Source organism: Actinia tenebrosa, unplaced genomic scaffold (genome assembly GCF_029948245.1).
Source record: "Actinia tenebrosa isolate PJP-AT-01 unplaced genomic scaffold, QUT_ActTen_1.0 PGA_scaffold0__85_contigs__length_37466705, whole genome shotgun sequence".
In the NCBI taxonomy this organism is placed as follows: domain Eukaryota; kingdom Metazoa; phylum Cnidaria; class Anthozoa; order Actiniaria; family Actiniidae; genus Actinia; species Actinia tenebrosa.
In genome coordinates this window covers 2,291,456-2,319,194 of record NW_028292569.1, presented here as the reverse complement: position 1 = coordinate 2,319,194, position 27,739 = coordinate 2,291,456, and the positions used below count along the sequence as shown (strand labels likewise).

The window sequence follows — 27,739 nt, the reverse complement described above, 5'->3', positions numbered from 1 at the left end:
AGGGTCATAGCCGCCAGTGGTCACGCAACGCTTTCGTGGTTTTGTGTAGATGGCCGTCACTACACCTAGAATTCATGATTTGTGAAGCGGTAGGGAGTAAATGCTGCTCTATCTTCAGAAAAATCTCTCAAATTTGCTAAGTATTGATGTCTCAAACGGCTTATAAAAGATTTGAAAATATTATTTTAATTTTGGCAGTCATTTACTTGCTAATTTATGCAAAAACGATCCTTTCTGAAACAACGTATTTACGCATATTTGATCGATCGTAGATACTTAAAAACACATTTACCTAAGAATTTTTTTCACAATCTTGAACAATATCATCTTGACATCACATACATTGAAAATCTCGCTTTTCCGTTGTATCGGCCATGGTAAAATTCTCACTCGTTTTGAGGGTACTTTTAAGCTCAAGAAAACTGTGTCTTGCAAATAATTCTTCCAGAAATTCTTCGTTACAGCTACATGTCTGAAAATCATTGTGAGGCATATAGAGATACCATATTTGAAGTTCATAGGGTTAGAAAGGTCAAGTATTAATTGTATTTCGTACACGAGATCGGTGATTTATCTCAATTTCAGAGTCGTCAAATTAGCATATTTGCCTATCTGCATAAAAATTCAAATTTCTCCCGAACAAAAAAGAATTTTGCAAAACTAAGTGCACAGGGATTATTGTTAAAAGATAGGGTATCTAACTTCAAAGTATGAACAAGATCGATTTTTTGACTGTTGCCACCTTATGTCTGCTTTTTACTGACAACCGCTCTTAATAGTTTTTAGAAATGGAAATACAAGTATATGTATACAAGAAAATGTGCGCATTTTGTATCATACTGAAAATTTTCAACGATAATTTGCAAAAACTTCGATGTTATCCGCTGATCTCCGCATATTCGATATATAAATCACCTAAATGATACTGGTCAATAATTTAACATACTCTAAAATGCAATGAATTCATATTTTTATGAGTAAAAGGCTCATGATATAGGGAACCGATAATTGGTTCCTTTTTCCGCACATATCATGAGAAAGAACATGATATGGACCCGTTTCTTAAGTGCTACACGAGGGTCCACGAATGACAGGGGTTATACGACAAGGGACATCATATCTACTAGTTCATTCGTACCAACAGCATGAGGAGCCAAATGTTACCCGTATCTATATCAGTCCATATCCGATAGCGTTTCGTTCAAAATGGCTAAATGGCAGAGTGCGATCGTTCTATATATAATATCTTTTGCAATTCACACAACCGTCATCCCCTTAATTTTAGGTAACCAGTATAAAAGTACAGTACGATGTATGTGTACGATTTCTCATCAGTTTCATTTAGCTTATAGTTAGCTTGACCTTATTTTATTTACTTCATTTTTTAAATATTTTTTAGCAACAGCTCGCTTCACTCAGTTCCCTCCCAGCGTGTTGTACGTATCTAATGGAGGAACAGCCAGGTTTGTGTGGGACTACCATGTGGACAACAGAGAGCAAGAGTTTAGTATTGAATCTCCACAATGGTCTTTCTACAATCAGAAGCATAGCAATTTTAATACAATCGGTGTGGATGACAGGTTCACCAATAACTGGAGTTTTGTCATCAATAGAGGATCATGCCCACCAAGATTACTGAACCCTGATCGAGTAAGCAGAGAGTCCACTGCTACTCTGGTCATTACTGATGTGACTACTGTTGATAACGGGATATATCAATGTAATCTGGTGCTTAAAGCAAAGGATCCTATTAAACACCAAGTACAGCTAGTAGTGACAGGTAATCTACATTTACATGAACATAGTTATTCAAAACCCTCAGATACCCCCACTGGGGGATACCGGGGCATTCACTTTTAATCGGTTACGATTCGGAAATACCGAGATTTTGTTATTCAAGCTATGATTGGTTCAGTAGTTTATCGATATTGAAGAACGTGAGTCGCTTATCCCTGATTGGCTGCGAAGTTTAATGATTGGTTCCGAAGTTTATCCATTATTCAGTTTGGGCTTCCTGTGGTGTTACTGACGGACTTACTTACACGACTCGATAGCATAGTGGCTTCGCCTCTCTAGAGTGTATGACGTCACAGACTCCAAAAAATAATCGTAAAAATATCATACTTTCGTCCTGAATATCGAGAAAACACTTCATACAGTGATTATTGGACCTTTAAAGAGTATTCTTAGGAAGTTTCAGCTGAATCCAAGTTTGAGCGATTTTCGTCAGAGTAGCACTTTAAGAATATTAAACAGTTATTTGCCGAAGTCAAAGAGACTATCGGTGAATATTTACCGAGTCGCGAGTCTTCAAGCGGCGAGGTAAATATTCACAATAATCACCGAGCCTGAGGGGAACAATTGTTTTAGTATATTTAGGACTTGAATATCAGAGAAAAGAGGAAATGCATTTTTTTTAAATGTTAAGAGAGATTTCATTTCGTATTCAAGCAGTGAGCTCCAAAAACTATTTTCTTGAAGAAAGGCTTTTGTACAAGGCTAAAATCTTGTTATTTAGAAACTTTAACTTGTTTGAAAGTGGAGATGACCAATGAAAGTGGAATCAAAGTGTTAACCCAAAGCAAAAATTTGAATCAAAAATGAGGTTTAGGCCTTCATTTGCTTTAAATTTCTATTAAAAAAAGCCTTACAAAGCTACATTCTAACATAAATGCAACAAAACATCTTTGTACAATTGAAAATGCCGCTTCAAACAAGCATTTTATCATATAGTAAATCATCAGTTTCTAACTGTTAAAAAAAGGTTTTGAGTGTTAACCCTAAACGAAAATTGGGATCAAAACTCCTACGAAAGTCTAGTTTTTGGCGCTTTTCGCCATTCTTGCTCATTATTGAAAAAAAAAACACCTCTTAAAGCATAAAATCCGCTTTGGCATACTTTGGAAAACCTCCTAATCATTGTTAAGCAGTGATTATCGTCTCAAAATCGCTGGTCCCTCTAAAAGGACTCCACTATATTCCAAGGACTTGGGATGGAGAGTTTTAAGTTAAGAGAAGGCTGAAATAATTGCGAAGACCAGGAAAGTTTTGGGATTTGAAGCCCAGGATTTTTCAAGTAGTAGTATTAAAGCATTCTACTCCTGCATTAGTCAGAATTACAAATCGAATGAAACTCAGACATCAATCTTATATAGAAACTAGTTCGAGAACTTTTTACTAATGTAATTTGGAAACAACTGTCTTATCACTATAAAGACCCTATTCTTGGTTTTCACCTACGTCAACATAAATTTCAAAAGCGTAATTTCACATTATAACAAAGGAAAACTTTTATAATTTTGTAAAGCAGTATATAAAAAAACTACGTATATTATACTTGCCAAATTTTAAGGCTGCAAAGCATTTCGTTTCAGAATTATAGGTGAGTAAACATGAAAAAATGTGTATGGAGCAGTCATCTTGATGTTCCAGGTTGGTATGCCGGATCATCATTGAGAACGAAACACACCAAGCATAAGTGACCTCAAAAACGGCATGGGAAAAGAGCACCAAAATAGATATCTTATTTATTTTATCATTCGACGTCCAACTAAGCTGAAATTTTATAGAATATTGGGGAAGTGAGAGTTTAAAAAACAATTCATTTTTAAGGGGTTATTACATTTCTATTCGGCATTTCCTCTTACATAGTAATTTCTTATCGTTTATCAATGTCTTTTATATGTCATTTGACTTGATCAGTTGGAGAGTGCTGTGCAAAACATTTCAATGTTTATATATGGGAGCTCGCTATGACGGGTTTTTTTTAAGATTAAAGGATTTTGTGACGTTACCCAATTTAACGTCATCTTGAATTTTAAAATACTATTAACTGTTGTAGAACGAGTGACTTATCCAGCCATAATTGTTACTTAGCACTAAAGCAGCTGAAAACATCTGAAAAAATATTATAGGATTAACTTAGAAAAGCATTTTAATATTTATGTGATGTCATAACGATGTAAGCATTATTTCTTGTCTTAATTATCGACGGTGCTTGTGGGCTTGAAATTCAAAAATCTATAGACATACGATTTTAGATCATTACAAACATATTTGAGAAATTTCGTTATAGTATGTTTTGATGACGTCACATGAAAACCAGCAATAAAATTTGCTTACAAAAACAGCCACAGGCTGCTGTTGAAACTTTCCTAAGAAAGCTAATTATAATTTTACGAGTTGTCCATAATTTCTGTCAACAGCTCGAGACATCGATTTTGTAGCACCACATCCAGAGTTTTATGAGGATGACCTACAAGAATGGCAAAAAATGCTGTCCATCTCAACTCCTTGAAACATTCTCAATTCATATTTGTTGTGATTTTTGAAAAAACATGCCTTCGAAGCTGAGCAAGAGCAAATTTGAAAACTCATTTGCATAAGCTAAGATTATTGATGGCTCAGAAACGACCAAAATCAAGACCAATTGAAGGTTTGAAATGGCGGTCGCCATACAAGGGTTAACCCAGTAATGAGAAAAATAAAACATGAACAACAATGAAAACCGAGTCAAGTATGGAATAAGTCTACTGTAATTATATGCATATTTAATTTAGTTGGAAAAGGTTTTGCTGTGATTGTTTGAAATATTAGTCACTTAATACCTTCTCCAAAATACTTTGTTTCAGTGCGTCCAGCATTTCTACCAAGTCACCCAAACAACTCATACCAGGTTATCGAGGGACAGAAATTAAAGATAAACTGCACAGCTATTGGACCACCAACACCGTGGGTGAATATAACAGATGCTAGTGGTGTTATCAAGAGCCAAGGATCAGGAAGTGCTGTACTGCAGATAGATAACATTAAGCAATACCATGCTGGAGTATATAAGTGCCAGGCCAAGAACAACCCAAACGAGGATGCAGCCATTACCAGAACGAGTGTAACAGTCTACTGTGAGTATATGGTTATAGTTTTAAGGAAGTTGACAAGATTAGTGGTAACCAGTCTTTTCGAACCAAAGTCATTTTCATTGACAAGACGGTAACAACACACATGCTAATAATTGTCATACATGCTTGTCACACAACAGTAATCATTTGCTTCTAAAGTTTTGGACTTCTTCATGATATTCCTTCACTTTATTCACTAGGACATTCATATAAATGAAGGAGAAAACAGTTTTTCTTGGCTAAAGACTTTACGTTGGAAGTGGCTATGGGGGCTAACTTATTGACTTTGTAAGCGATACTAACACATATCACACACGATACTTGGTTCACTCAGTTGGATTAATTCACTTCTTCTGTGATATTTCTGTAACATTTCTGAAAGAAAACACTAAATATCTATAAAATATTTCATAACTGTATTGGATCGAATGTGTACGTATCGAAAGTGTATATATAGGTGGTTCGAAAAGACCTGGACCTGGTTCAAAAAGACCTGGATCAAAAAGACTTTGGTTCGAAAAGACCGGTATTTCCAGAAAGTGTGACTGGCCAATGTTGTCCATTAAATTGTCTTTTGTATTTTTAAACGAAAATACATTCTCAGGTTTCAGTTTCCAATTATAATAGAAACAAACCAATAAGGAAATAGCTACCAGAAACAGCAAACACTTGTCGATTTCAATCATCATTCATGGTATACTGTATATGTCAAAAATACCTAATGTTCACAGCCTCCGTTTGAACCCTAAATACAATAACCCAAACTGTTTTTTTTGATATGTTCTAGAAGAACATCTTTAAATAGTTCATGACACGAGTTTCATTGACAAAAAAGGTGGGGCACTCAATTCTAAATATCATCTGACTGCTTTTAATATATAAATAGCTAAAACCATTATTTTATACCCAATCAAATCTCAAACATCTCTTCTATCAATTTATAAACATATAGTTTTCATATCTTTTTCCTATTGTGCATGCTTTAGCTGTTTTTGGACTTGTTTGACTCAACTGAAAATTTGCATACTTTTGAGTTCGCTGCTCAGCCAACAGGTTTTCTATTTCTCAGAATTTTAGTTTTTTTTTTTTTTTGAAAAACTAACTACACCACGTTTGTTTACTCGGTAATACCTTCCAGCAAACCAAAAATGAGCAAAATCGAAATTTTGACTATGACTGGCAGATGCTCAATATTAGTGGACCTTCGCTCTTTAAGTGCTACTATGATTAAATTTGAATGATCAACTTTTAGTATCTGCAAATTTTACTTAAATGTTAAATTTCTTTGCAAAAGAGGAAAACTGGCATTTTCCATTTCTTGTTCTAAAGCATTTTTTGATTTGAGTGAAATTGGAGTTTTCAGTTAAGCTAATCATTGCTGGTTAAGAGGTTCAACCTTGTTAGTCATTTTCATGGTTTGCTTCAACATAGATTCCATTGTTTCTGAGAGTAGTTGATGAATGTCATTCAAATTTAGTAGTATACTTGCAGTATTCTTGTAATTCATAATTCGGTGAAGTTGCCCTAGAAATTACTGACCCGAACCAAACTCTCCCTGAGTCGTGGTTCACTCACCTGTAATACATGGTTCAGTCACCTGATGTCAAAGTCCACTACTAAAGATGATTGTCCGGCCAATGACAAAACTTATTTTTACATCAGCTCCGTCTTCATTGTTCTTCTTGGTTGAATGTATCGCAGAACCCCTGACCCATGAACTAATTAAATATGCAGGGGAATATACATTAGTATTTAAGGCTAATATGACATATTCCCCCTGCATATTAATGTCCATTCCCCTGCATATTTAATTAGCAGGGGTTTGCGAATGGCAATAGGTTAGTGATACTTTAAATACACCAACCTACCACCAGATCGGATTTCAGCGAAACAGCAGGTGAGGTATTTGAGGTTCATGTGATAGCCCATGTGGGTGTCTGAATTACCAAGGACAACAAATGCTCAACACACAGCGTGGAGTGTAAAAGCACAGAGAACCCAGGGGCGCTAGGTTTTTTGTTGTAGTATATTACCTTAAATGGCTGTGATTAACAACATATTGCTTTTTCTAGACATTTTTGAACAATTCAAGGATTTTTTTTTAACTAGAACAATCTTCAGCGACCATGTCCCTGTCCTCTGATAAAAACATAGTAGCCAGCCAATCAGCATTCACATTATGTAAAAATATATATACTGTATATATATATTGAGATGTAATCCTTTAATCGTGGACTTCATTCACTTAATATTCATTCTTCTTTTCCTTTCTGTCCTTTTCTTCCTTCCTCTTTTTCTTTTTCTTTATAAATCTTGTTGTCGATGGCACCTCTAAAACAAAGTGATTTTTCTATTAAACTGTGAGTCTTACTTTACTTTTCCTATTTACAAATGGAGAAAGAATCAGTTTGAAGGAAAGAAGAAAGCATGATAGGATTCAAGGAGGTTTTGTTTAATTTGTTTATTCAGACACATTTTTTGGTCACCATATACTTCACTCCAAGGTAATAATTTCATAAATGCTTTTGATATGTTAAAAGCATGCTTCGATTCCAATGATTTCTTATCAGTCTGTGAGATTTATGGTTTCTGTTTTCTTTTATTTAGATCCACCAGAAATAACACATAATAGTGATGATAAGACAATTAATGAAGGTAGCCTGATAGAATTAAATTGTTCAGCATCTGGATATCCTCAGCCAAGCATCACATGGTCAAAAGGAAGCTTCTTGCAATATGGTGGTGTTTTGAGAATCCACAGATCAACAAGAAATGATACTGGTAATTACACTTGTACAGCAAAGAACTTTTATGGAAATGATGTACACCTGGTTGAGGCACACATTTACATAACAGTAAGATGTGAGTATTCTACTGTAAAGTCATGTAGATCACATATTTTATGATTTGACACATAATTGATAATTGATCATAATATGTACTTTTAGTGTACTTATTGGAGACCTTTAGCACAAAAATCTTGCTATAGGTACAGCAAGCCTCAAACTGCAGCTCAACGTCAGGCATTTTCAGTAAAGAGTTTATACATTTAGCAAGGCTTTTCTTTGGTTGGGACATGGGTAGTAGTACATTTTAAAAGGCTTAGAATCAGTAATTGTCAATGATAAATTTTAAAAAAAGTCTGCTTTTAAACAACCTGTAATCAAATGAAGGGCAATATAAAATAAAATATCAACCAAAAATTGTGCATGATAATGCATATTTACATAAGATGTCCGTCTCAATAAAGGTAAATAAATGTTATTTGCATTTTATCTTCCTTAGATCGACCATCTATAGTGTACTGGACAAAAGACCAGATTATCAATGAAACAAACCCTCTTCATCTGACATGTAAAGCAGATGGTTATCCAGAACCAAACATCACATGGACCAAGTCACCAGACTCACCTTCTGTTGTTAGAGGAAATGAGTATAACATCACGTCAGTCGAGAGATCTGATGCAGGGACATACACGTGCACTGCTAGTAACCAAATAGGGAGTTCCAAGAAAAATATTTCCGTTGTAGTGCAATGTGAGTTTAAGCTATATATACCTAATGCAAATATGGCTGCCACTTTGTCGGATTATATTTTGAATTAATGTTTATTTGAACAGTGCATACAAATTATAGTATGAAATAATATCAAAAAAGAAGTTAAATCTGGTGGGGGGGATATGTCGCTGAGAAGTTACAAGAATATTTAAAAGAAACGTTTAAATGCCTGCATGAGGCTAGCAAATACAAATCTCTAGGTATGTATTGTAATGTATATTAAGCATCTGTATTTTTCCCCCAAATCAGTTCACTCAAATTCTGTTGATAAAAAAGAAACTTTTTTCAAAAATGTGCCTATCTTTGCTCTCTGATAGTTATATTTATTGTTTGTTTGTCTATCTTTTTTTTTTTTTTTTTGTTTATTCTGGAAGCCTAATTGGTGGCGATTTTTGCATAGGGTGAATGTGAATGCAAATTACTTTCCTGCCATCTTGTTTTGAATTTTTAGAGGAAATAACATTAAGCACAGCTGGAGGAAACTTGCTTTGTGTTTTCCCATGCTGTTTTTGGAATTTGGTGATCTATCTGAAGTGTTTCTAATTCCCTAATATTATGTATGTTTAAGAGCTCCGTGTGAAATTTGACGGCCTAAATGATGATGTACGCCTTCGCTTAAAAAAACATTGTCAAATTTAACGTGTACATATTGTTGATTATGCTCAAGTATTCCTTTAATGATGGAATAAAATTTTTCTTTACCTCAGTCTATTTTTGTTTGTTTGGTGCTTATTTACTATTTTAAGGGTCACTAGTCTAGATCAGGGCCTTTTTATGATCCTGTTTTTGCAAATTTATAATTTTTTGTTATTTCTTTGTGACTTTATCTTTATCTTTTTTTTTTTTTTTTTTTTTTTTTTGAAAACTTATTTCACACAAACAACATGAAAATTATTCCAAATAGGTCAGACAACAAGGGTTGAAAATCAGCATTCCATAAATTTGGTACTTTTAATATATACTGACTCATTATTATTTTGTGAATCTTTCATAGATAAGCCGACGATTTCAAAAGAGCTGTCTAGCAGTGATAATACTTCCTGGAATGGCAGGCAGGTGACTCTCAAGTGTATTGTCAGTGATGGACTACCCACACCAAATATCACGTGGTACAAGCCCAGTGGTCAGCAAATAACAACTGCTGTCACACCTAGTGATAAAGGTAGTCAAGTGGTGATAACCACGAAAGATGGGCCAGACTATGGATTGTATAAATGTAAAGCTACAAATGTTGCAGGAAGTGTTGAACATGTTATCAATGTGACTCAGTGGTGTAAGTATCATGCTTTCATTAAAAATATTAGTTGCATAATTGCACATTTCATATAGCTGCCGGAGTTAAGTTTTAAAACGTTTAAGATAGCCCAAGTTTTGGAAAATTGTTTACATTGTTAGAAGCTTCAAGATTACTTCGCTTAATGTTGGTGAGGTGGTGTATGTTGTTGCAGTTGTTACACTGTTATTATTATTGTTTGTCAGCTGTTTGATACATCCTCAAAATCAAGGGAATTCTAAACACCAAGCCGAGTTCTAGGCAAAGCGGGCCAGCCTGCTTACAGGGCTGGCCTGCCTCCATAGAAACAGTTCCTCAGGTATCAAGATTGTCCACCAAACTACTGTGAAGTATCATTGATATTAGACACTACTTTTGATCATTTAGTTCCACCTGATGCCCCAAATGCCACGATACTAGACCATGATATTCAAGCATCATCAGTAACTGTAAGGTGGACCAAACCTGGTTATGATGGTGGAAGTCCTGTTATTAGTTACAAAGTACAAATCAACACAAACCCACCACAAGAACAGAACACATCAAACACTGAGCACGAGTTGACTGGTCTGACTAAGAATACAAGATACGAAGTCAGAGTCTACGCAAGGAATGTCGTTGGTTATGGAAATGCTTCCATTGTCAGCTTGACGACAAAGAAAAGAGGTAATATGTCCTTTTCGGTTTATTTTATTTGATACTCACTGCTCCTTGTGTCACCACAACATCTCGTTACTCTAGATACCAGTAATTAAAGTAATTCCCTTGAAAGAAATTTTGCCAATAACTTTATCCTGAAACTTTGCATGGACAATAATTATGTTATGGACATTTAAAAACTGCAATAAAAAGGTGGGGTCACCATTCTCGTTTTTTCGCTAGATGCTCTCCTATTTTGTCAATTTATGGGTTTTATAATGAAATGCGGTAGCAACCGGAAGCTGTAATCAAGAACATTTATTCACAGTTAAACGTACTTTCATATATCAAAACGTACATATAACTCGAAGTTTACTAGATAATGTATACTATTAAGGCCTTCAAAGTCATTGGATGACTATGATTTTTGAACTATTAGTGAAAAAAACAGGTATTTGCCCCTCTATGAACGTCCAAAAATTGCACGTCATCTATTCCCATCAAAATATTTCAAAATCTATCCAATAAACTTTTCTTCATATTTTGATATATAATGACGAGCTTCGCATTTATGAAAAATCTGAAATAAGAAAATGGGGTCACCATTCTAGTTTTTTATTTATCTTGAAAAAAAAAGACATCTCAAAATAGTCGAAAACTTACACTTTTCCGACTGGGGACTGGGGCGAGTCAGATAAAAATTACAATTTCTCAACTCAAAAAAAGAGAAAAAAGCAAAACTTGGTTTTGAACATGTTTCTTATTTAGTTTCCGAAAGAAAAATGCCTAAACTTTGTTAGTTCCATGCTTTTTTAGTTGCGTGCGCAAAAAAATGCGCAGTGCAAAACAAGGGAATTACCTTAAGGTTACTGAAGACCTTCGTATGTATGTTATTTTTTAACTCTCTCTGCGCAAAACGTTAAACAAAACCCTATAATACTGATTTCGTTAATAAAGTCTTTAATGCCATGTATATTAATTCACATCTACGGAATGTCCCTGATTGTGGCATTGTTTCAAATTAGAAAATTGCATTCAAATAATATTGTATTCGAAATCTTTATCATATGACCTTTAAAACGATATATAGTTTTGCAGGTTTTTGTTTAACGTGTTGCGCAGAGAGAGAGAGAGGGAGACTTAAACGAAACATATCCCTGAAGGTTTCCTTTAACCTTAGCTACTTTATTCGTACTAGGTAATACTGACCGTATTATAAGTTCGCGATTTTGGCAGGGGCATATTTTGCGAGGCTTTAAAGAATGTTGCAATTTCAAAGAGAAAATTAAAGAATACCATTATATTTGCCGTCTTTTTTTTCTTTTTCTTTTTATTATTTTGTTATTGTTGTTGTTGTTGTTGCGATAATTGAATAATTGATTCTACCAAAACAACAAACAGACAAAGATATAAACCATGAGGAGCAAACAAAAAATTGAAAGCAAACTGTGTTTATGTTTTGCTTAGGTCCACCACCTTTGCCCAGTCTTCATCTTAGCAAGAGTAAAACTAGAATAACATTGTACTGGACAAAACCTGATGAAAATGGCGGTGAAATAAAAGAATATACCATCTACGAGAAACAGGGCGTAAAAAAACCCTGGACAAGTATACATGTCGTACGTGACTTGTCCAACTTGACGTATGTTATACACGTGAAGGATCTGGAGCCTGGTCAGACATACTGGTTTATTGTCACGGCATCGAACGAGTTTGGAGAAAGTGAAAAAGGAGATGAAAAGGGTCAGGAAGTGTATATTTTACCATCGACTGTTACAGGAACCCCAACGCCTACCAAAAAATCTGGTGAGTACACAGAACAACATTATGTAATGCCAGTCAACTAGTAAGTAGAGTTTGTCAATCAATATGGTTAATAAGTTGTTGTGCTAAGGCAATAGAGTATAATCTATTGTTATATCTGAAAGAAAGAAAAATAATAATATTAATAATAAAACCATAATGATGATGATGATGATAGATGATGATGATGAGGATGATCATGATGATGATGGAAATGATAAGAATAAGAATAAGCAAGTGTTTCATCAACTTGTTTTTGATCTTTAGCAATAATTTCGTCGTCTTAGTTTTTAAGACAGATGGAGATTGCCTCTTTTGTCGTTTTATTCAGAAACGACCTACAGTATAAGTATTAAAAAAAAATCAAGGTTTGGATTATAGATCATGCAGGTTTCATCTCGTTTTGAGTTAGCATTTCTCAGCCTTCCTCGTTAGAAAACGTTTTAACGTTTGAATCCCATGACACTAAGACATTAGCTTATAAATATATACATTGGCTCCTTAATGAGTATGTCAAGGTTAACGTTGATTCACGTTAATGGATCCTTTTATGTTTTCCAATCAGGTCCAAATAACGACGAACGTACAGGTAATGGAAATGACAGTGGCAGCCCTGTTGTTATAGCGGGAGCTGTTGGTGCTGTTGTCTTCTTTTTGATAGCTGTGGTCATAATAATTATTATTCTGAGGAAGAAGAACTTACTTGGTAGAGGTAAGCAGTCGATATATTAAATATACTTTACAACCATCGCTTAGCGTACGGGGCACTTCCATGAGGGCTCGCTCCACAAACGCTTCCACTACATTCTTTTCACCAATGATGATATTGATTGACAATTGGACGTTTATATGACACTGTCCAACCTACAATAATACAGCTTATTTAGTATATTAGTATAGGAAATCGCACAATCTCGAGTACAATTTGGAAATTAATAGACACGAGTAATGTTTTGAAAGTTCTTGTAATTGCACGAGCCTTTATTCCAAATTGTACGAGAAGATCGTGCGATTTTTTGTTTATAGTTCATCCAACAAAATTTCAGTAAAAAATGCGAAGCGACGCCGTTCATCTTTGTCTATTTGGCGGCCGATTTTCAGTCCATCGCGCAACTGAAATGCATAAAAAAGATAAGTTCTTACGGCTTTAAAATTTTATTTATGCTTTTTAAGTATAAAATGATAGAAAATAATTGTTTTGACATTGTTTTGACGTGTTGCCATAGCGACTTAATTCGGTACTCCTACGGAGTACAATTAACGCTATAATTGTACTCCTCTCGACCAATCAGAGTCGAGTAATTTTGTTGAGTGTACTATAAAGTCTGTAATGATATAACGATTTCTAGAAACAAATAATTATATAATATGTTGAAATTTATTGAAGAAGAAAAACAACATTTAGGAGAACCGTGAGCAATAACAAAACAATCAAATTAAAAGAACAAATAACGTCAACAAACACACATACAACACAAACGTACAGTACAAAACAAGTAAAAAAAGGGAGTGGATGCAAACTAAGAAAAGAAAAGAAAAGAAATCTCGTGGACTTGCTGATAGAAATATTTTTAACCAATAATCTGAGTGTTTCTCTTTTTTTATCACAGGTACAACGAAGAGCACAAGAAGCGATAGGTAGGAGAACTCACTGAGAATATTTGTAAAAGTTATACTTATACAATGCTGTTTACCCAGTAAAAGTACTGCGAAGACTGCATGGTATGATTGAGCAAAATGGCACTGTAGGCTGATTTTTAAATTATTGATACCAAGTAATAGCAGGAGAGCAATAATAGGCTCTACACTGATATCCACTTGCTTGTGCTTAGCAATGGCATGCTTATCATAAGCACTTATAGAAGACAATTAAAGGAGTGTATCGTCTAAGACACTAAATTTCATATAATTTTGAAATTGTGCTCTTGGGCCGGTGTCTTTTCATGGTACTTCCATAGCGTTCGCAAATTTAGTTTGTATCAATATATTTATTAGAGCCTCATATCATAATGATATCGACCCTGACAGTGTAACCCAACAAGGAGCTGCAGCTAGCCTTGGTGGTGTAGATGATGGTATACCAACGTATGCAGCAGTAGATGTGTCTAAGAAAAAGAAGAAGAAGGAAGCGCAGAATGAAATAACAGACTATGCTGTTGTTGACAAGAGCAAAAAGAAGGTACAGTTACAAAGTCTTAGCTATATATTTGCGTTTTTCATCCCCCGCAAACTATAGTTTTCTGAACGCGCACGTTTCTATGCATCAAAAAACTAATTTGGAATAGTTTTTCTTTGAAATCGCTTCAATTGTTGGTAAATGTTCCTGTCACTAGGGTTGTATATCATTGGTCCCCTCAATATAAAGTTTGAAATGAAAACCAACAAAAAATATCAGATGCGCTTACGATGCCAGAAGAGCCCATGCACTCTAAGTCAAAAGGAAATTATGATCGATATCTTAAAGAATAGGAATAGAAATGTACCATGGTCCCAGAGGCGCGTGGAGGCCTGGGAAGGAGAGGGATCACACGGGGTCTTCTCCTTCGTTTTCCATCAATCTGCATTATTGGGTATCAAGATCGCCTATATTTACCTTCCTATGGACTCCGGTATCAAGTTTCTAGAAGTTTTCTATCAGTCTCAAGACTAATCAACCAATATGATGTTCTAAATTGTGTTTGAAATCATAAATTAATAATGAATTCGAGAACCCCATATCATTCGCACAACGAAGTCGCGGCAACTTGTCCTCATTTAAACTTTTAAAAAGTGAATTGGATGAGAAAGTTTCTCTTTACATTAACACGACACAGCATAACAAGCAGTTCTAGTAGGTTTTGGTGGATGTGACGTTTTCATGACTGGCTATTGACATATATACGTGTGCCCTTGGAATGCTGTGCTTTCTGACAATGTGATGGAAATGCTTTATGTGACGTCCACCAAAAGTTATTTTATGTCGCGACTACGATCCAGCGCGTGTTAATGAGAACTTGTAAAACATGGAGACTATTAGTCGTTCCGGGGTGGATGAAAAAACTGGGTCGAGCTGGCATAACAGTGCACTGTGGGACAGTTTTAGCATACATATTTCAAAGATCGCGGCTGTTTTGTCCCCTTGAACATCCCACAATGCACTATAATGCCAACTCGACCAAGTTTCCCCTTAATTCTGGAATGGCTACTAACTATGATTTACCTTGCTTTTTTCATGTTTTAGCGTCCTGGAGAAATTATATATGCAGAACTTGCTGACTTCAACTCCCCCGGTGAAGCAGCAGAAGCACCTCGTCCAATAACATACACTGGAACTGACTATGCTGACATCACGCAGTTCCAGAAACAGGACGAACCAGAACCTACTTACGCCAACTTCCCAGGCCGGTCAAAAAATTTCACTAACATCCAGGGCATGTAACTACCATGTTACTCAAGAAAGCCATCTGAAATCATTGGAAGGATGTCTGTTAGTTGAATGAAACCAAACCTCATTGGTTCTTGTATCCTACATTCTACATTCTATAGCTACTTATTCATTAGTTTAATTTTTTTTTTTGATATATATTAACTTTCATTTGAATCAAACATTTTACTGAAATTTTCATAAACATGCGAACTCTGTCTGCGAGCTGCACGGTACCTTTCATATTTTTGACTTGCGGCAGCGAAAAACCAAATTTCAGCGTGTAACTCAGAAACACAGAGTTAGCATGTTTGTGGAAATTGCAGTAATGAGTAGCATTGCTGAACATATTGCAATAAACCCTTTTCAAGTTCCAAATTACCGCTGTGTTTCTTGATTACAGACTCATTTACTCAGGCTTAGCCTAGATTTTGTGAAGAATAATCACGTGTTCCCGTCAAGGTCCTTCAAGTTTCAAAGTGTTCGTATAGTTGAAGTTGTGCATTCTTTACTTTACCGTTGGTATTTGCGAGTAATTAGACACTGATTCGAGACTAAGCCTGAGTAAATGAGTCGGTAATCAAGAAACACAGCGGTAATTTGGAACTCGAAACTGGAGTATTATGTTTAGTATGATAATTACCGTCGCAGTTCTTTTTGCCGAAAACCAGAGCGTAGTAAATGCTAATTGTGTCTCTTTGCTTTACAACTTTGCTAAGAGGTTTGTTTTCTATTGTTTTTGTAAAAAAAAAATATTCCGTCGATATATTTATTATGAATTGCAATGCAATATAATAATTTTTTTCCAAAATGCTACTTTCAATTGAATAAACTAGATTTGTATAAAGCGTTTAAAAATGCTACAAAATTTAATTTATAGTGAAAATAACAGCTATATAGATTTTTTATAAGAGCTAAATAAAAAAATGAAAAATAAAAAAAGAATTTCTGCCAAAATGACAAAAAGCACTTGACGTCATAGCCGCCATTTTTGGTTGATTATAACGATGGCCATGTCTCAATTAGGTTATTTCATTCGACAGATAATGACTACAATTTACCAATTTCACACGAAAAGAGAAGATTGATAAGTCAGAGTATCGAATGAAAATAGAGTATTTCATATTGCGAAATATAGATACAAGTATTCTTTATAATTCACCCAACTGAATCTTTTCGAAAAATGAGAGACTATATTTTTGAACTCTAAATGAACATTATACGCATAACTATGCCTGTAATTATTGTAGTTTATCCACGTCTTTATATCGTTGTCATGTTTCAAAACAGTTTTAAAAGTTTTCTTTCTAAAAAAGAATATGCTAAGATCAATCAGATATTTTAACATTCAGAAGAGCCGAACCACTAACCCCTGCACTTCTGGCAGACTGGACACTTAGCAATTGCTCTTACTAACTCCTTTTTTTATATATGAATTAACTGGCAACAATAGCCGGTTATATTCCAAGAATGAAAGTATCTTAGCTTAGTAAATTTACATAGGAAGTCGAACGATCTCAAGTACAATTCGGAATATATAGGTACGAGTGATATTTTGAAAGTTAACTGAATTTAGCAACTCAATTCGGACTCTACAGAGCACAATTTGGGATTCAATTGTACTCCTCTTGTCAAATCACATTCCAGTCATTTTGTAGAGCGTATTATCAAGAAATAAACAATATTCTGTGTTTTCCTTTCAAAACAATAATGAAATGTCACTGATTTTCGTTAAAAAAATATAGTGCTTAATAAGAAAACCTTGAAGTACAAGTACGAGACCTTACCACTGGCCATCGCTACCATGACTTACTTTCCAAGTCTTCCCAATATCTGACCAATAAAATTTGCTAATTTTAAAGGGCCACTTGGACGAAAATTGTTCCAAAATTAAAACTCTTTCATTCGAGCTGGAACTTTGCTGAAATAATCTTGAACACATTAAGAACCTCTCACTGAAATATCTTTCTAATATTCGAAAGGGAAGGGCCAAAATTTTACGATTTATTTTCGTCCGCCATTAATTTTTTGACTCACGGCCAACGAGTCATTATGTACAGCAGTTTTACGCTGTGACGTCATTTACTCAACACCGTCATGTTAGCGTCGTTTTGACTATACATTTCTTGTTAAATTACCTGGAGTTTATTTGATGTTTTAAACTCGTTATCGTGAAAAGAATCTCTAAACAGACTTTTTTAAAACCTTTGATACCTCTTCAAATATGATGGAAACTCCTTTGGACGCTCGCTTTGTCAATCCTGAAGAGTTAGAACCATAAGTTATAATGTATGAAGATGAAGCCGAACTCGTAGAAGAAGAAGCAATGCTTGGGAAGAGGTTTTCATACAAATTCCTTACGTTCATTTCATTATTTGTATTTGCTACGTACTGTCCATGATATAAAGATCTTAAATTTGAAGTTTCAATGTAATCTAATAGTGATTGATGTTATGAAAACAACCGATTGCCTTTTGAATTCTGCGTTGTGATATAAAGATTTGTGACAATATACTTAGATCTGTGCCGAATAATTTAGAATGTGAGCTCGTAATTCTCCTAGCTGATTTACTACAGAACGGTTATTATTTGCTTCAAAATGTTTATTATGCATTGAATAGGTACAAACATACGATTATCTAATATCATCTTTGTAATAGAACATGTCAAAGGTTTCTTATTTATTACTCGCGCGACAGCGGCGTCTGTCACTCAGCTCGTAGATTTTTCTTTCATTGTGTCGGATGTATCGCGGACCCAAATTGTGGGGTTGCTCTTTGCCCTTGTATGTAAATATACCTTGAAAAATTGTTATCCTTGGAATGATTCGAATAAATCCCGAATATCTCAGTCACTTCGCGCGATGGAACCGCTAGAATCTCGTCCATGCGTCCTACTTTGTTGTGACTCTTGGCGTGCCGAGATGTATTGAAATGTTCGAATTATGATCGTCAGTATTATTGAAACTGAAAAATTTCAGCGCCTAGACATTGTTTGGTCATATAGTAGTTAGGAAACCGAATTAAACATTAAATATTTTCTGAATAAACCAAATAAACCGAGTTTTACGAACATGGCACATACATTACCCACCAATGTTTTGGTTTGGGTTGAGTAAATGACGTCATAAGTACTCGTGCCAGTCTTCTTGAGTCGAATTCTGTGATTCAAAGAAATTAATGGCGGACGAAAATAAATCGTAAAATTTTGGCCCTTTCCTTTCGAATATCAGAAAGATATTCCAGTGGGTGGTTCTTAATGTATTCAAGATTATTTCAGCAAAGTTCCAGCTCGAATGAAAGAGTTTTAATTTTGGAGCGATTTTCGTCCAAGTGGCCCTTTAAAAGGTTGCTATTGTTTATTGAAAATGAAAAGATAAGGTTTCATATTTGTAACTAAAAGGTTCATGTAACTCAATTTTCGCAAAGCTGGTTGGAAACAATTCTAGGTAAAAACGTGAAGACTGGAGGTACAGTCCACGACACCAATGCTCTATCTATATGGAACTTGTACTCATTCCATATTGATAGTAGCACCCTAAACTGCAGAAAATTAATCTATAAACATTGTAATTCTTTGATATGGGTATTTTTACGGTATTCAGCCGGCTTTGGTGATTGCAATCATTAAGACAAAAAGAAAAAAATTATAATAATAAGAATTTAAATTTTATAGTACTTAGGAAAAACATTTAACTGAAATTATCTAGAAGTTGTGGCTAACAGGAAAATGCAACCGAAATTGCTTGTTTTCGATAATTCCCAAGAAAATGAAACAAGAAATTAAAGCCATTTCGTCCATTTTGGCTGATGATATAACAAAAGGGACTATTTAGAATATTTTGCTAAATTCATTAAACATAGCGTTTGTGAAAACCATCAACACCTTACATTCCAACCTGAAAAAACAGTTTGATCACTTATATCTTCCTTTCGTGTTAGCTTCAATTTCGTGTTTACTTAGAAAGTGGTGTCTTAAATTAGAAATTGATACTATACATTTGTAGAGCCTCGAGGTTAATACTTAGATCTTATTAACCGAGCTTGGTCGGTCTGTACGGGATAATCTTGACCGAGGTTTGTACCCGACCGAGGTCAAGATTATCCCGTACAGACCGACCAAGCTCGGTTGATAAGAGTTTTATTATATGACCACTTTTCATTGAAAAGGACAAAATGTTTTCGCAGTAAGATTAATATGCGATCGGATCGGTTAATACCGGAGAATCTAGACCATGCGATCTATCCAATCAGATTTCTCGATTTGCTAGTGTCCAGGCTCTAAGTTTCACGGTCATATAATAAATCGTAATTCATAAATATTTTCATATAACATTGTTCTTAGCTTCTTACATTTTTATACAACCATTTCTCATGTATTTTTATAACTCTAAATTTTTCATATTGTTGCAATAAACCTATAACTAGTTTTGAAACGTTTTCCTCTCTTTGCTATGCACAAACACAACCAACGTTCTGAATTAGTGATGGTGTACTTCAATAACTGGGCAAACATTCGAAGTACATTTTCTCGAAAGTCACTATAAAAAAATCTTTTTTCTCTTTCCTCCCTTTTACATTTGTTTAATTCATTTCAATAATTAGCTAAATTTATTAATTAGGTAATTGACTTTTTGTTTGTTTGCTTGTTTGTTTGTTTATTTGTTTCTTTAACTTTGTCTATGTTTTCGTGTATTTGTTATTGTTTGGTGGTGATGGTATTGCTGCTACTCACAATTAATCTGAAGCAGTACTAGCTTTATATTGTACAACACAGTTGTTTTTTTTTTTGTTGCTTTTATCTACAGCATATATACATCCAACATTGACCGTATGAAATTATGCTTTTGTTGCAGATCCACCGAGCATAAACATAACAGCAACGCCTGATGTAGTAGGCTGCATAGGCCGTAAAGTGCAATTAGTTTGCAAAGCTAATGGTGTACCTAAACCATCATTGACATTAAAAGACTCGAGGGGAAATGTGCTTTACAAAACGACTGCCAAAGGCGAAATATTGCATTCTGTTGACGTAAAAAATAGTAGTCAGTTTGATAACTACACCTGCATTGCTAAGAATTTCCTTGGAAATGCGTCTCACGTTATCTCTCTTAAAGGTAATTCAGATATGACAAATAATGCAGTGAAACTATCGTGCTTGGTATCTTAACTGAAAGCATTAATTACCTTGATCAATATCCTTTCAGAGAAAGCATGTTCTTCCTCTACGTCGTCCGATCCAGGTTAGCTGTAGTTACAACGTGAATCAATGCCATTGTGTTTTGCTTGTTTAATTGTTTGTTTTTGTTTTTGTTTTTTTGTTTATTTGTTTGTTTTTTTTTTTTTTTTTGTTTTTTTGTTTTTGTTTTGTTTTGTTTTTTTTGTTTCTTTGTTTTTTTTGTTTTTTTAATGCTTTTTCATGCATGTTTTATCGGTGTTATTTGACTAATGCATGGTTTTTTGAAATCTTGTTTTCAAATCACGATAAAAATCTCAGTTTACGTGATTTCCCTTAAGTTCCTTCCCTCATCATAGCTACACGACCACCCTGGATTCCAGTACACTGCAACTAAACACCTACTTATATATTACATTTTAGGTTTTCTGACTTCTTAAAGCCTGAGACAAATAATTTTTTCGCCTTGGCTTGATGTACTTTTGGTCGCATTTTTTCGTCTAAGATTTTTCACAAAGCATTCTAATGTCATTGCTTTCTCTCTAGGTAACGGTTCGAAAGTACCTGCGGGTATCATTGCTGGAGTAGTAATTGCTGGAATCCTCGCAATAGCTGGTTTAGTAATAGCTCTCATTTTCTGTTATCGCAAAAAGACGTTGGAGAGAGGTAATAAATTATGTTGATGTGTACAAAATAAACGAATCTCAATTGGCTTTTTTTATGAAATGGATACCACTGGTTTCCAGGAATAAGTACTTTGCCATCATATCATTAGTGTTATTAATACTGCATACCGCGTAGACCTTGTTTTAGCCTGCACTTTATCATATGTCCCTTCCAGAGGTGGAAACATATTTAAGTACTTTGAGACTTATGCGCTGTTTTGAAAATGAGGTTTGCACAAATGCAGCTCCCACGGTTATGCGCCTAGAGAAACTAAACGTTCTGTATTTTTGAAAATGTATAAAAAATCAATATTAGATACTAAGGATTTTTTTTCTTTTCGTCATTTTTATAGACTCTAGAACATCTGGTGTAAGGCAGGAGTAAGTACTTTTCTTATGTTATTTAGATTTATCAAATATAAATCGTTGGTATGTTCCTGGAATCATGTTACCTAATTATATCATTTATCTCACTTCTTCCTCTCTTCTGCCTCTTATTTTTGTCCTTATTCCAGCATTTTCTCTTTTTCTCCCTGTCTCTCGCTAGCTCGCTCTCTCTCTCTTCTTTTTCCTTTTATTTCCCATTTTCTTTTTACTTTTTCTTTTCTTTTCTTTCCTTACGATGGCTTCTTCCTAATTTTTTTTGTACCAAACTTGATTTTGGTTTTATTCATCTTGCATCAAAGGAGAGCAGTACGAATGAGTTCTCTTACTGATCAAGATGAACAGTACGCAAGTGTTCAACACCCGCAGGAGAGAAAAGGGCCCACTACTGAGCCAATACCTCAGTATGCACAAGTGGACAAGAGCAAAAAGAATAAACATGTGAGTTGATATGATCCTCCATTTCTCTTCTACTTTTTTCTTTGGCTTTCTACAGCATTTAAAGCACCGTTATTTAAAGGTGTAAATTCGGTTCAATATTGTTTAATTAAAACCCCAAATTTATATTTTTGAATTTATGAAATTATAACGCTAGTGATATTGCACTATTGCATTGCTATTAATATTTCTTGCGTAAGTGCCTGTAGATACATTTAAAATAGTTATACAATCTACGCTTTTCTCTTTGTGTCCTGTTATGGGATATCCCACTTGTCACTGGTACTTTTTTAACAAACATATTTGCTTAAAGGAACTTGTGTTCTAGAAAACACAAGAGACTCCTGGGGACTATAACAATTGTTATGTAATATAATTTTGATGTAGCTTTTTATGGAGATTAGCATTTGAGTTTAATGCCTGTTTCTTGTTTTCTTTCTGGTTTCATGCATATCTTCCTGTTTATTCTAAAAGAATCCTGATGGACTTGTCTATGCTGACCTGGCCCTTAGCTCCAAAGATGAGAATGAATCAAGACCAATATCAATTGCAACCAGACACCCAGCTAATGAAGATAACACAGTATATGCCGACATTGCTGGCAGTAGGCAGCATCAACCAGAACCACAGTATGGCAATCTTCAGGGAAGGGATGTAAGCATTTGAGGCAACCTATCCGTATATGGCCCATCAACTACAAAGGGCCAATCAACAGCTTAAGAGTTAAGATTTTTTTTTCTTTGAAGCAGGGGGTTAATGACAAAGTGAAAGAAGGGGGTGTCCAAAATAACAAAAAATAAGTACATATAACAATGCAGAACAAGCACTACACTACCCAACCGTCTACTACACTACCCAACCCTCTACTACACTACCCAACCGTCTACTACACTTCCCAACCCATTACTACACTACCCAACCGTCTACTACACTACCCAACCCATTACTACACTAGCCAACCCTCTACTACACTACCCAACCCTCTACTACACTTCCCAACCCTCTACTACACTGCCCAACCCTCTACTACACTTCCCAACCCTCTACTACACTACCCAACCCTCTACTACACTACCCTATTAAGTTCAAGCCATTCAAATGGCATTTTCATCTTCTTGGAGATTCTCAGGTTTAATGATTTATTTTTAATAGAAGATAATTATGAAGTATTTTTCTGCACTTTAGTACGAAGAAACGAATGATAATATATCTTCTATATAGATGCATACAATCATGATATCGGTTCCAACAGAATCACTGCTAGGAATGCTGATATCATCGTCGATTATCTTAACATTTGGACTTTTATTATTGGTTTCTTTGCTAAAAAACCAATAATTTCCGTATTATAGCTAAAGAATTTGTTTCCTGTTGACAACTCCCTAAAACAGGGACGTTATTCTGCTACAGGGACTATAATTTACTTCCGCCTTGCTAATACCAAATATAGTCCTTTAGGGACGTCATTTAAGTTGGCACCATAAACGAGTGTCGTGCTGTTGACTGCTTGGATAATGTACATAACGTATGAGCTCTTTCAGCTGCTCGCTCTATCGATCAAGGTGTTTACTTGCTGGAACATATTATAACACAGCAACCAACACCCTTTTTTTATTCTAATAAGACAGGCCTGAAAGGACGCGATGGATATTTCAGTCTATTTGTATAACAAACATGTTTTTGGCAATGCTGCATAATTTATACTTGCCATCACAAATTCCAAAATACTTCTAAAAATAGATGCGTGTCATCGTTACGTGGAAGTAAATAACTCTAATTTCAAATATTCCTGGTTTAGTTTCGATCCTATTTAATCGAAACTACACATATAAAACTGTTTTGATAAAGAATCCTTGGCGTTCTTGGAATATTAGATAATTTTTGAAAAATGACCTTGTTAATATTAGCGGTCTGTGTTTTATGCAAATTCGTGAGTCTACTGGTTCGAAATGTAAACACAAGCCATTTTCACTAATTTCGAGTTTATATGTCGTACGAAATAATACAAAGTACATTAATGTACCAAAAGAAGATTATTTGAATTCCAAAGTGAAGGAATTCAATCGATTTCGTAGCCTGTTTTCTACTGCACCGAATGACATGTAAGCGTCGTAGCAGCCAAAATAACCCCTCCGTGTCACCGCATGACACTTCTTAGAACTATTAATATTAAACATGTTTCTGTTTGTCTTCCTGCACGTGCATATTTCTCGCAAAATAACACCCCAAAATATTAATTTCGTTGTTTGACTATCGTACTTTATCGGATATTCATTTCTTTTACTAAGAAAACTGCAAAATAATTCAGTTTTTGGATTCACTTCCGCTTTGGATATTACAAACTTTGTACTTGTTGACAGAAGTAACTTGACAGAACAAAAGAGACGAGGTTAGGGTTCATTTCTCCCTCGAGTTAGAAAATGAAAAGGCTTTTGTTATTGAAAACATTCTAGAAGGATATCACGCTAGGATTGAATATTTAATTGCTTCTGGTATCTTCTTGTTGTCTCTTCCCATGCCTTCGAATTGAATTGTTTAGATAACATAAATGGTTTATTAACTTCCTCATGCCCCAGAACGCTTATAATTTGAATTCTACGTTTTTTTTACTAAAGCACTGGATTAAAAGATTTCACAAGTATTTGCTATAAGATTTGTGATTCCAATTCTTGGTTTGCAATCAATCCCAAGAGAGCACAATAACAAAAGGGATGTCCGCCATGTTGGGAGGTATAACAAAAGAATTCATTGAAAAATATTTTGTCAAAGTCTTCCAATGTGGCGGCTATGACGTCTATTGCAAACGAAGAATATGAAGATTTTTCGCTATAACAATATATTGCTAAAAATAAATAATATTTTTGTATTACAAAATATTTTGTAACTAATCTAACTTTGAATTTGGATATATATTTTGACTATATAAGATTTATTAGTGTTGTTTGTGCATCCAGTAGATAGGTAGTAAATTTAAGATAGGCATTTAGAAATAGTTAACATTAGGAGGATAAGAGATTTTCACTCCAAATCCAGTGTAACTCAAAATGCCGTATGAATACTAGAAGTTTGTATACTCTTTTTCAGATTGAGCAATAACTTGTGAAAGATAATAAGCAAAGTCATGTGTAACTGTACTAATCATTTGTTTAGGATCCTAAATATATTTTCATAGTTTGATAAGAATTTTGTAATGTAAAAATCGCATTTTTGATATATTAGATGTAATTTTGCTATTGGTAAAAGATCATCTCTACTTTATATAGATTAATAATGAATTTTTACTATAAAAATAATTTTAATAAAATCACTTCAATGTTCCAAGTTGTTTTCCTTGTATCTTCCGGCTTACAAGGGTGCGCCACCCGCAACTGGTGTGTGTTGGTACATGCGAAGCCAATTCTCTTTGTGCTTGTGACTTGCAGCTGTGCGTTTGATTTGTTTCAGGTCGAGACATGTGCGCGTAGGATGTCACGCAATCTATCCTGATCGCTTTTTATGATAATCAGCTAATAAGGTACTCGAGCATTACTGAACAATGCTTAACAATAAAAGAAGTGCACTTCATTCCAAGTTCGTTTATATCCTGGCTATAGAATATGGGGTTGCAAAGGAAATGCGTCAATGAGTTATTATTGTCCTATGCCTACATGATGAATGCGGAAAAAATAAACTTTAAGAAAATATTCCGCCATAAGCTATGTCATCAAGTAAATATTAAAATAATATAAGACCGACTTTCGATTTATTTGGTATTAGCAGCAAATGCATCTTGTTCGGTGTAAGAATATTTCAGTTTGAGCAATTAGAAAGGAGTCTCAGAAGATGGGTTTAACGCAAGTTTAAACTCAACTCATGTAACAAAGCACGCGGAAATCGGAAGTTATTTTTTGCTGTTACACCAGTCTTGACGAAAGAGCCTCATGGTTATCACGAGGTAGATATATCAATAGGCCACAGCATAATCCGTTTCAGAATACTTTAACAACATCGAGTTTCGTTTGTTTGATAAGTCGAAGCCTGAAAATGAAGTATTTATCTTTCATTTCCGCCTGATTGTTTCGTTTGCTGGGATTAGCATTAAACAATCCTTGATCGCTGCTTCGTTATCAAAAATATCATGATTATATTAAAGTATACAATTTAATATTAAAAATAATCTAATGGAATAAATTAAGATAGAACATGCTCAAAATTACTCGAACTTCTTTCGTGTTAGAGGGACAATATCTTACATTTAACGTAACAAATATAAGCTATTGAATGTATTGAAACTGCACAATTGATTTAAGAATTAAGATGGTAGTTCGATGATACTGTATTTTAGCCTCTTCCGTTTCCTTATGCAGCGCGTAGTACAAATGGTGCGCACTTGATATAATGTGCGTAGAACTTAATTGCTCTTCCTACTTTGACTGATAAGAAGAGAAAAAACACGAAGAAATAGAACACGACCTTATAAAACATTTACAAATAGCACGAAAATTTAATTAAATATAACTCTTTTAGATGCGCAACCAGTTTTGCGCATGCGCAGTACTTATTTAAATAGTTCTGATATCAATACTATTACTACTAATTTACTAAATATCAAAAATGGATGGCCGTGTTCACCTTATTGCAAAGCAATATCATACAACATGAATATAGGTGCGTTCTGTTTGATTTGGTTTTGTGCACGTATTTTAATTTGCGCGATGCCCAATGATATAGCAGTGCGCAATTTTGCACAATTACCTGCGCATTCACTTAACGCGCCTATTTTCCCTCTATTTTTATATTTTTTTCCCGACTGCCGTTGTGCGCATTGGTATTATTTGACGTTGAATACCTGAGACTAGAAGGGGAAATGTTTTTCCTATCTAAGAGGCGAGCATTTTATACCCCTCGTTTTCTCTTTTCCTTCACTGACCAAACGAAGGTATATCGATGAAACGTAGCATAATTGTTACATTGCCACGCAACTCCAACTTCACACGGCAATTTTCTTTTCTCCTTTTAGATTGCACATTAACCTTAAACTAAATTATCACACATACGAATCATTAATATTTTCTTGTGTGGCATGCAAAGCTAGACTTAAAGGTTTTTTTCGACTTTACCCCAAGATGAAGGATGAAATATGTAAAAACAAATATGCGCAAATAACGTACATTAAAAGCGGTAAAAGCATATGTTATGTCTACTTGGAAGAAGCTGTGAAACTTTTTTTTCCCAGTAAATTGTACGATTGAGAATGCGCAAAGTTTTAAAGCAGTGTTAAATATGTAATGCACTTACAAAAGAAGCGCCTGCGCTGTCTAGTTGAATAAAGAATCTTTTGAATTTTCTGAGCATTTGGTTTTTCTTTTTAGTTTCAATTAAAAGATCTAAGTGCACGTGTGCCTGATGGTGACGCTACAAATGCACGTGTAAAATGTGTGTTCCATGAATCATATTAAAAGAAGCCAAATCAAATTGTAGAAGTTTGGCTTCACTTTAATGTAGCATCAATCGTCAATACACA

The 27,739-nt window shown here is 34.7% G+C and overlaps 1 protein-coding gene across 4 annotated transcripts; it reads left to right on the top strand.

The window, feature by feature from the left end:
* Positions 1–1,192: 1,192 nt before the first annotated feature.
* Positions 1,193–20,009, top strand: LOC116308198 (neural cell adhesion molecule 1-like). 4 transcript variants are annotated; one of them, XM_089025690.1, is made up of 12 exons: positions 1,193–1,285; positions 1,400–1,780; positions 4,632–4,901; positions 7,506–7,760; positions 8,184–8,435; positions 9,451–9,729; positions 10,117–10,395; positions 11,836–12,174; positions 12,737–12,883; positions 13,782–13,809; positions 14,167–14,350; positions 15,392–20,009. In XM_089025690.1, exons 1-12 carry the CDS (start codon positions 1,207–1,209, stop codon positions 15,587–15,589), a joined length of 2,691 nt encoding a protein of 896 aa, XP_088881816.1. In that variant the 5' UTR covers positions 1,193–1,206; the 3' UTR covers positions 15,590–20,009. The 4 variants fall into 4 exon arrangements, with proteins under 4 accessions (XP_088881816.1, XP_088881817.1, XP_088881814.1 ...); XM_089025691.1 differs by having other exon boundaries at positions 1,201–1,312; positions 14,200–14,350; XM_089025688.1 differs by having other exon boundaries at positions 1,201–1,312.
* Positions 20,010–27,739: the final 7,730 nt, after the last annotated feature.